The 9,457-nt window shown below is 48.9% G+C and overlaps 1 protein-coding gene across 2 annotated transcripts in view; it reads right to left on the bottom strand.

The window, feature by feature from the left end:
- SLC12A9 (solute carrier family 12 member 9) overlaps positions 1–9,457 on the bottom strand; it is a 58,514-nt gene that overhangs the window by 44,312 nt on the left and 4,745 nt on the right. For both annotated transcript variants that reach the window (XM_077470920.1, XM_077470921.1), the window contains exons 3-5: positions 5,173–5,307; positions 1,813–1,944; positions 1,424–1,717 (exon numbers count right to left, since the gene is read on the bottom strand). In XM_077470920.1, coding sequence (XP_077327046.1) covers positions 1,424–1,717; positions 1,813–1,944; positions 5,173–5,307 — 561 coding nt within the window. The remainder of the gene's footprint in view (positions 1–1,423; positions 1,718–1,812; positions 1,945–5,172; positions 5,308–9,457) is intronic.

The raw sequence follows: 9,457 nt of genomic DNA on the forward strand, positions 1-9,457 counted from the left end.
TTACTGCAGCTTTTAATGCACATTGTGAGGCGCACACAGTGTGCAATGAAATCAGAGCAAGACATTTCAGGACAAGAGAGGACCCGGCAGTGGTGGTGCATCCATAAAGGGCACAGGAGCGCCGCCCCCGCTCTCCATAGATTGATTCATGCAATGCATGAATCTATTTATCTATGGTTGCCGCTGCTGCCCCCTAGCCAGGTGTTCGGCCCCTTGTCGGGCGCCTGGCACCTGAATTACAGCGGCGGGGGCGTTTTTGGAAGCTTTCAAAATGGTAAACAGCAGTCGCAATGCTGTGCATTCACCGTTTACTCCGTGTTGACACTGACCCACCTCTCAGCCAATCAGGTGCTCAGGTCTGCTTACCTTTCACCTGATTGGCTGAAACAACAGGCGTGTGATTGGACGCCTGATAGAGAAGACCGGAGACATCGAGGAACGTGGACGTGGAGGACACCGCTGTGATCCGCAGTGAGACAGGTAAGTCCCGACTCCCGGGAGATGCACACTGGCAGCATTTGATGGGGCACAGTAACGGCAACTAATGGGGCACGCTGGCAGCTACTGATGGGGCACAAGCGCAGCAACTGATGGGGCACAAGCGCAGCAACTGATGGGGCACACGGGCAGCAACTGATGGGGCACACGGGCAGCAACTGATGGGGCAGTGGTGGAAATTTATGGGCACAGTGGCTACAATTGATGGGTTTTTTTTTTCAGTTTGCGCCACCCAACAATTTTGAGCACCAGTAGCCACTGGGACCTGGTACAGCTGTGCAAGACTCAGTGCTGAGTTCTCAGATCTCTACACACGCTGTGCCCATTCTAAGGGGTTCCCACCATCCCTGTGCTGAGTTCCCAGGTCTGTACACCCGCTGTGCCCATTCTGAGGGGTTTCCATCATCCCCGTGCTGAGTTCTCAGATCTGAACACCCTCTGTGCCCATTATGAGGGGTTCCCACCATCCCTGTGCTGATTTCCTGGGTCTGTACACCTGCTGTGCCCATTCTGAGGGGTTCACACCATCCCTGTGCTGAGTTCCTAGGTTTGCACACCTGCTGTGCCCATTATGAGGGGTTTCAACCACCCATGTGCTGATTTCCTGGGTATGTACACCTGTTGTGCCCATTATAAGGTGTTCCTACCATCCCTGAGCTTCTGAGTCTGCACACCTGCTGTGCCCATTCTGAGGGGTTCCCACCATCCCTGTGCTGACTTCCTGGGGTCTGTACACCTGATGTGCCCATTCTGAGGGGTTCCCACCATCCCTGTGCCAATTTTCCGGGTCTGCACACCTGCCGTGTCTTTTATGAGGGGTGCCCATCATCCCCTTTGGATCATTCAGAATTGATAGAAGCTACCCATAACATACTGAAAATACAAAGACAGCTGATTGGTGATACAACCTATACACAGCACTTACCTTGCAGGTTGTTATGGAGAGTGGTGCGGTTGATTCCGGTGTACTCTCCAACAAACGTTACATTCCCCCCATGTCGGATAGTGATTTGGCGTGGCCCAACAGCCAAGAAACTTAGCAAGATGGACAAGAGAACCACAAAGACCAGAATAAAGATGAAGAAGGCAGCCTGGGAGTAAATGGAAGCCCCAACCAGACAGATGGACAGACAGAGGAGGAGGACCACGCTGGCGTACAGGTAGTTGTATCCGTACCCCTGTGGGAGCGAACGCAGGGGGTTGGTGGGATCAGACGAGTCTGCGGGAGAGAACGAAGACAGAAGGAGTTATGGAGGAAACCAAAAATGAAGAAAAAAAAAAAGGGTATGACATAGGTTAGAAGATAGATCTGACCTCTTCCGAAGATATCCAGCACACCCTCCACCAGGCCCAGAACGTAAACTCCGCACGCACACACATTGGCCAAGTAAAACATCAGGCCAATACTACCACCGAACTCCGGGCCCAGCGTGCGTGAGATCATAACTGGAAGGTGGTTAAGGGACAACTTCTCCAAGAGGCGACTACACAAATATACAGTTATCCGAAACCTCAAGATTTAAAGTGCTGTACGACTACGAGCAGTGCCGGGACAAGGCCATCCAGTGCCCAAGGCAAAAATGCCAAGCTGAGCCACCCCATTATTTGCAAGCTTAGGGGATCCTACTCTCAGCAGTCATCCGCTTATCAACAGGAGGATTATTATTATTTATTTTTAAGAGTGGAGTCATTGCAAGAACTGTGCATGGTGGGAGACCTCTGTGGTAGAGAGGAGATAGAGCACAGCCTCCCAGCTCTCTACTGCTCTCCTCACTGCTCCTAGTGCTTGGCTGACAGGGGTGGTGATGTCGGCGTCACTACTCCTGTCAGGCATATAGTAAGAATGGTGGTGCCCCCATCTCTGCAATATACAACTACACCCAGGGAGGGGGCCACCTCCTGCCCACCCCTTGTCCCAGCTTTGACTACAAGTACTGTTCTATCCTGTGCTTTAAAGTAGAAATTAAACCAAAACATTTTTCCCTTTTGAATGGAGTATTATAGGATTAGAGCCCCTGTAAGGTTTTTACACCCCATTCACACTTTTGCGACTTGTCATACGACTTTTGATATTAAAAAGTCGCATGACAAATCGTACCCCATGTTTTCCAACGATACCTATTCATATACTGTATGTGCGACTTAAAGTTGGAGTTAAATGTAGTTCATACACTACTTTGGTCCGACTTTCATGCAACTTAAGCCCCGTACACACTATCAGATTGTCTGCTAATTTTTTCCATCAGATTTACCAAAACCATATAATATAAAGGTCAAACCTTAGGGGTTTCAATGTGTATGCAATCAGGCAGGCCCTTCTACTACATGGTTTTGGTAAATCTGAAGGAAAAAATCAGCAGACAATCTGATAGTGTGTATGGGGCTTTACAAGTTCCATGAAATCCGTACCTGAATCCTTAAATGTCCCAGTGGGGAGATCTAATCTAACTTGGGTGATAAAGCAAGGAGGAAACCACCCGTAGCACAGGAGTAGAGGCCATTAGGCTGGAGTTATATTTTAAAGCTGGCTTAAACACCTGGAAATTCTGATTAAGAAGTTTAATCGAGATCAAGGGTCCTACAGCAGCCCATCACATTCAATGTTTATTATTTTCCAATTTTCAGTGATCAAATTTGTGGTAGACATTAACCCAACCTGGGGTGGTCCAAGCGCTGATCCTGCCTGCCTATGTTTGAGTGCTCCTGCAAATCCTTAGGGTGGTCGCAGCTCTGTTCCTGCCCACCTAGGAAGTTTGGATGTTCCTGCCCAACTTGGGGTGGTTCAGGACTCTGATCCTGCCTCCATAGAAGCTTTGGGTGCTCCAACAAACCCTTAGGGCGGTCCCAGCTCTGTTTCTGTCCACCTTGGGATGGTTTCAGCTCTGTTCCTGTCCACCTAGGAGGTTTGGGTGTTCCTGCCCACCCTGGGATAGTCCCAGCTCTGTTCCTACCCACCCTGGGATAGTCCCAGCTCTGTTCCTACCCACCCTGGGATAGTCCCAGCTCTGTTCCTACCCACCCTGGGATAGTCCCAGCTCTGTTCCTACCCACCCTGGAATGGCCTCAGCTCTGTTCCTACCCACCCTGGAATGGCCTCAGCTCTGTTCCTACCCACCCTGGAATGGCCTCAGCTCTGTTCCTACCCACCCTGGAATGGCCTCAGCTCTGTTCCTACCCACCCTGGAATGGCCTCAGCTCTGTTCCTACCCACCCTGGAATGGCCTCAGCTCTGTTCCTACCCACCCTGGAATGGCCTCAGCTCTGTTCCTACTCATCTATGGGGTTTGGTGCTCCTGCAAATCCTTAGGGTGGTTTCAGCTCTATTCCTGCCAACCTTGGGATGTACCTGGCTCTGTTCCTACCCACCCAGGAGGTGTTTGTTGTTCCTGCCGAATCTAGGATGGTCCCAGTTCTGTTCATGCCCACCTTGGGGTTGTCTCAGCTCTGTTCATGCTTACCTAGGAGGTTTGGGTTTTCCTGCCCACCTTGGGATAGTTCCAGCTCTGTTCCTATCCACCGAGGAAGTGATCCCAGCTCTGATCCTGCTCACCTAGGAGGTTTCGGATGTGCCTGCCTTACTTGGTTTGGTCTGAGTTCCGTTCTTGCCCATCTAGGAGGTTTGGGTGTTCCAGCCCACCTAGGAGGTTTGGTTGTTTTGTCCACATTGGTCTGTTACCATCCACCTTAGGGGAATGGTCCTTTAATAGGAGAGATGTTATGGATCTTTAGCAGGGCTGGACTTACCATTGGGCTTGACTGGGCTCAAGCCCATGGGCCCTGCCCAATAGGGGGCCCCGCGGGCCCCACCGAGTCACACAGCCGAGTGTACTCGGCTCCTCTCACAGTCACACCCAGTCCTGCCCTATGATGGACATCCCAACACAGGGACTGGGCGTGACTGTGAGCCAAGCCAAGTACACTCGGCTACTCTCGGGACTGCAAGGGGACCCTCAGCCGCCAAGAGCAGCTGAGAGGACCCGAGAGCCGCCGAGATAAAGAAGACTATGTATCTCGGCAGCTCCATTTTTAAAACTTCAAGACTGCAATGACAAGGCTGCAAATGACAAGGCTACACTGACAAGGCTGCAAATGACACTGGACAAGGCTGCAGATGGATGGGCAAGGCTGAAGATGAACACTGATAAGGCTGCATTGATGGGCATTTAAATGTAAGTTTTTTCCTTAAACTTCCCTCCTAAACTTGGGGTGCGTGTTATACGCCAATAAATACAGTAATGTATAGAAGGTAGGGCCCGAAAGTGACCCAAGCCCAGGTGCCCCCACCATCCTAGGTCCTGCCCTGATCTTTAGTGGTAGATTGTAGTATTGGATAAGTTGAATAAGCATTTTGTTACCAAAGTTTCTTGGTGTCTTCAGTGTCTTTATGCTCTATATATTTTCCATGAAATCACCGTTTCCCATCCTCTGGTTTTTCACACGTTCCACAATTGTCACAATTCCTTTCCACGGTCTAGACATGTCGCATTGAGCTAATTTCTCAGATTTTACACTACATTTTCCTACATTTATCCCATACAATTATACGGATTCCACTGTATTTGCAATGCTTATGTTTCTTTATTATGTTTTAGTCTGAACAAAACTTGATGATGAGATTCTGAACTGTGTATTCTGTCTTATGATATCATTGCTATCAAATCAATAAAAGGATACAGTAAGCTCCGCCTCCTTGGACAGCGCCATTGGTGGAGATGGCGCACACACTCAGCACTGTGAGCGAGATGATGGCGTATGCTACAAAGAGCATGAGGAGAGACTGCAAGAGGCCAGCGTGGCCAACCACGAATCCTGTGAGAGAGACAGAAAGAGAGAGAGAGAGTGTGAGAGAGGAAGAGAGAATCTAAACAAGAAAGAAAGAGAGCGCAAGAAAGAAAAAGAAAGAGAACGCAAGAAAGAAAAAGAAAGAGAGCGCAAGAAAGAAAGAGAAAGAGAGCGCAAGAAATAAAGAGAAAGAGAGCGCAAGAAAGAAAGAGAGCGCAAGAAAGAAAGAGAGCGCAAGAAAGAAAGAGAGCGCAAGAAAGAAAGAGAGCGCAAGAAAGAAAGAGAGCGCAAGAAAGAAAGAGAGCGCAAGAAAGAAAGAGAGCGCAAGAAAGAAAGAGAGCGCAAGAAAGAAAGAGAGCGCAAGAAAGAAAAAAAAAAAAAGAGAGAGAGCGAAAAAAAGAGAGCGAGCGAAAAAAAGAGAGCGAGCGAAAAAAAGAGAGCGAGCGAAAAAAAGAGAGCGAAAGAGAGAGAGCGAAAGAGAGCGAGCGAAAGAGAGAGAGCGAAAGAGAGCGAGCGAAAGAGAGCGAGCGAAAGAGAGCGAGCAAGCGAGCGAGCGAAAGAAAGAGAGTGCAAGAAGGAAAGAAAGAAGGAAAGAAAGAAGGAAAGAAAGAAGGAAACAAAGAAGTGAATTTAAAGAAAAGATAGAGCGTGCGAGGAATAGAGCGCACATGGGTAAGGAAGGGAAGGAAGAGCGAGTTTTTGAGTGTGTGGCGAGAGAAAGGGCAAGCACAGGGAAAAGGAAGCCCGAGCAGTGGCATAAGACAGGGCGAGCATGAAGAACACACACAAGGTAGAGAGAGAGCGTGTACGAGAGAGAGAGAGAGCGTGTACGAGAGAGAGAGAGAGCGTGTACGAGAGAGAGAGAGAGCGTGTACGAGAGAGAGAGAGAGCGTGTACGAGAGAGAGAGAGAGCGTGTACGAGAGAGAGAGAGAGCGAGAGAGAGCGAGAGAGCGAGAGAGCGAGAGAGCGAGAGAGCGAGAGAGCGAGAGAGCGAGAGAGCGAGAGAGCGAGAGAGCGAGAGAGAGAGCGAGCGAGAGAGCGAGAGCGAGCGAGAGAGCGAGAGCGAGCGAGAGAGCGAGAGCGAGCGAGAGAGAGCGAGAGAGAGCGAGAGAGAGCGAGAGAGAGCGAGAGAGAGAGAGAGAGAGAGAGAATAAATGTACAAGGAAGAGAGAACATGCATGTGAGGAAGAGCGTTGGGGTGTCACGTCACATTCTGCTATCCACCACATTTTGCTACCTGCTGGAGTGCGCATGTGTGACACCGCCATATGCGTTCCAACACTGTTGTAAGACCACTTTTCCACAGAGCCGCTCGCGCTCAGCACAATTATAATCTGACTTCATCTCCACTTGGATGGTGGGGCTTGAAACTGGATTCAGGGGTGTGGCCACAAAATTCTGCGCAGTCCAGCAAGAGCACAAGGAAGAGCACGAGGAAGGAAGAAACAGCAAGAGATAAGGTGTGGGGAAAGAGCATGAGTGAGCAAGCAAGAAAAAGCAAGGAAGTGAGAGAGAGGACGAAGGAAGAAAGAAAGAAAAGTTGCTTAAAGTGGTTGTAAACCCTTACAACACACTTTGACCTACAGGTAAACCTAGATTAAGGCTTACCTGTAAGTCCAAGAAATATCTCCTAAACCTACACGGTTTAGGAGATATTTGCCCGAAGACAGGCACCACTGTCTACAGCACATGTGCCGTAGACAGCAGCGCACAGGCGCACCAAGTACGCAGCGGTCAACGGCGATATGCCATGAGTGGCGGCTCCCGTGCACATGCGCGGGAGTGACATCATTGCGGCTTCGCCAAATGACAACGCCGCAGCAGCGAGACCCACCGAGAAGATGGAGGCTCCGTACACAAGGGGACAGCGGTGACTTCGCTGGCTCCTGTGTTAGGTAAGTGACATATAATGGACTACAATGCCATGCGATGCATAATAGTCCATTATGCTTTACCTTTGCAGGGAATGAAAGAGGAAGTAAACCCATCAGGGTTTACTTCCTCTTTAAGCTTGGGAGAGAACTCGCTTAGGCAAGAGAGAGATTATGAGAAAAGAGAGATAAGATGTGGGCGAGAGCAAGCGAGCAAAAGCATGAGGAAGAGTGCTTGAAAGAGGAAGAGAGAGTGAGAGATAAGGTACAAGTGAAAGGAAGGGTGAGAGGAAGAAGGAAATAAAGTGAGAGAGAGTGCAAATGGGAGAGCGAGAGAGGAAGGGCGAGTGTGGGGCAGCACGAGTGTGAGGAAGAGCGTGGGCGTGGAAGAGCGTGGGCGTGGAGGAGCGTGGGCGTGGAAGAGCGTGGGCGTGGAAGAGCGTGGGCGTGGAAGAGCACGAGCGAGTGAGGAAAAAAGAGAGAACATGAGCAAAACAAGAGGAAGAGCGAGAACACATGAGCGAGAAAGAGTAAAACAGAGGAGGAAGGGATAGAGCCCATTACAGCGACTTATCACACATAGACAGATAGCGGTCAGAAAATCTCAGCTAGCTGCAGATTAAACATGAAGATATCCTTTTTAATTACCCACAATGGTTTGCAGGCACTTATACATTTATGGATTTTTAAAGTCTTATGCCGCGTACAGGTGATCGGACATTCCGACAACAAAACCGTCGATTTTTTTCCGAAGGATGTTGGCTTAAATTTGCCTTGTATACACACAGTCACACAAACTTTGGCCCAAAATTCCGAATCTGAGAACGTAGTGACGTACAACGAGCCAAGAAAGAGGAAGTTCAATAGCCAGTTTGATTCCGAGCATAGGTGGACTTTTGTGCGATGGACTTGTGTACACACGATCGGACTTTGACAACAAAGTTTTGTTGGCAGAAAATTTGAGAACCTGCTCTCAAACATTTGTGGCCGTAAATTCCAACAGCAAACGTTCGATGGAGCATACACACGGTCGGAATTTCCGACAACAAGCTCACATCCAATATTTCGACCGCCGATATTTCCAATATCCAATATTACGAAAGTCCAACCGCGTGTACACGGCATTAAGGGGGAAGCACCGAAACACAGAATTGAAATATTTTACAGGCAAAAAGATTCCTTATTTTGTTCAGCCAGTTTTATGATCCAGACAGGCAGCCCGGTCAGGTCACTGACTCCGCACTGCGTGGGACGTATGACATTGTGTTAGAAACCAAAATGAATTGTAATGCCGCGTACACGCGGTCGGAATTTTCGGCCAGCAAAAAAACGATGAAAGCTTTTCGTCTGAAAATGCGACAATGTGTATGCTCCATCAGAATTTTGCTGGCTGGATTTCTGCCAGCAAAAGATCGAGAGCAACTTCTCAATTTTTCAGACGGAAAAACGGAAGGAAATTCCGATCGTGTGTATGCAATTCCGACGTGCAAAAACTCACGCCTGCTCAGATTCAACTACGAGACGGAAGCTATTGGCTACTGGCTATTGAACTTCCTTTTTCGAGTTCCGTCGTACGCGTTGTACGTCACCGCGTTCTTGACGGTCGGAATTTGGTGTGACCGTGTGTACGCAAGACAGCTTGAGCGAAATCACGTTGGGAAAACCATCAGAGCTTTTTCCGACCAAAATTCCGATCGTGTGAACGCGGCATAAGACTTTGCACACCTTTTGTTTGCACCTTCTATGTATTTTAGTGGATTTATAGTGAAACAGATATGGCTAGACTGACTTCAGACCAGAGCGGTGTGTTATCAGACACAAGGCTTTATCAGGCAGACTTGACAAACCTCCAACAGACGTATACAGAGACTTATCACTGAATACAGAGTCTTATCAGATAGGCGCCTCTAAAAAGCTTAATTCTGCACTCCGAGATAAACAAATAGTATAAAGAGGCGTGTGCAACTTGAATATTGGTATTACGGTGCTTCCAGGATCCTTGTCTGTAGGGTCAGGAGAGCATGAACCTTCTTGTCCATCTGCAGTGTGTCATGGGCACCAGCTTGTGGTGCTTTATCTATGGCTGGTGACGCACCTGCATGTGCCTTAGCATGCATTGGTGGGCCCACAGTTGTGCAAGGCTCTGATACTGGGCATGTTCTCTGGTACTGGAAGGTAATTTAAACATCTTCCCTTATGGTAACCAGTGCTGAGCCTTCTCATCTTATGCTTCAAATTTCTGGCTAGTGTTGCGATTCCCATTGCCAAACCAGTTTGCCCGATTCTGCTCAGTACCTGTCGCCGA

Source organism: Lithobates pipiens, unplaced genomic scaffold (assembly GCF_037356315.1).
Source record: "Lithobates pipiens isolate NorthernLeopardFrog02 unplaced genomic scaffold, aLitPip1_a1.2 Scaffold_8, whole genome shotgun sequence".
Lineage (NCBI taxonomy): Eukaryota > Metazoa > Chordata > Amphibia > Anura > Ranidae > Lithobates > Lithobates pipiens.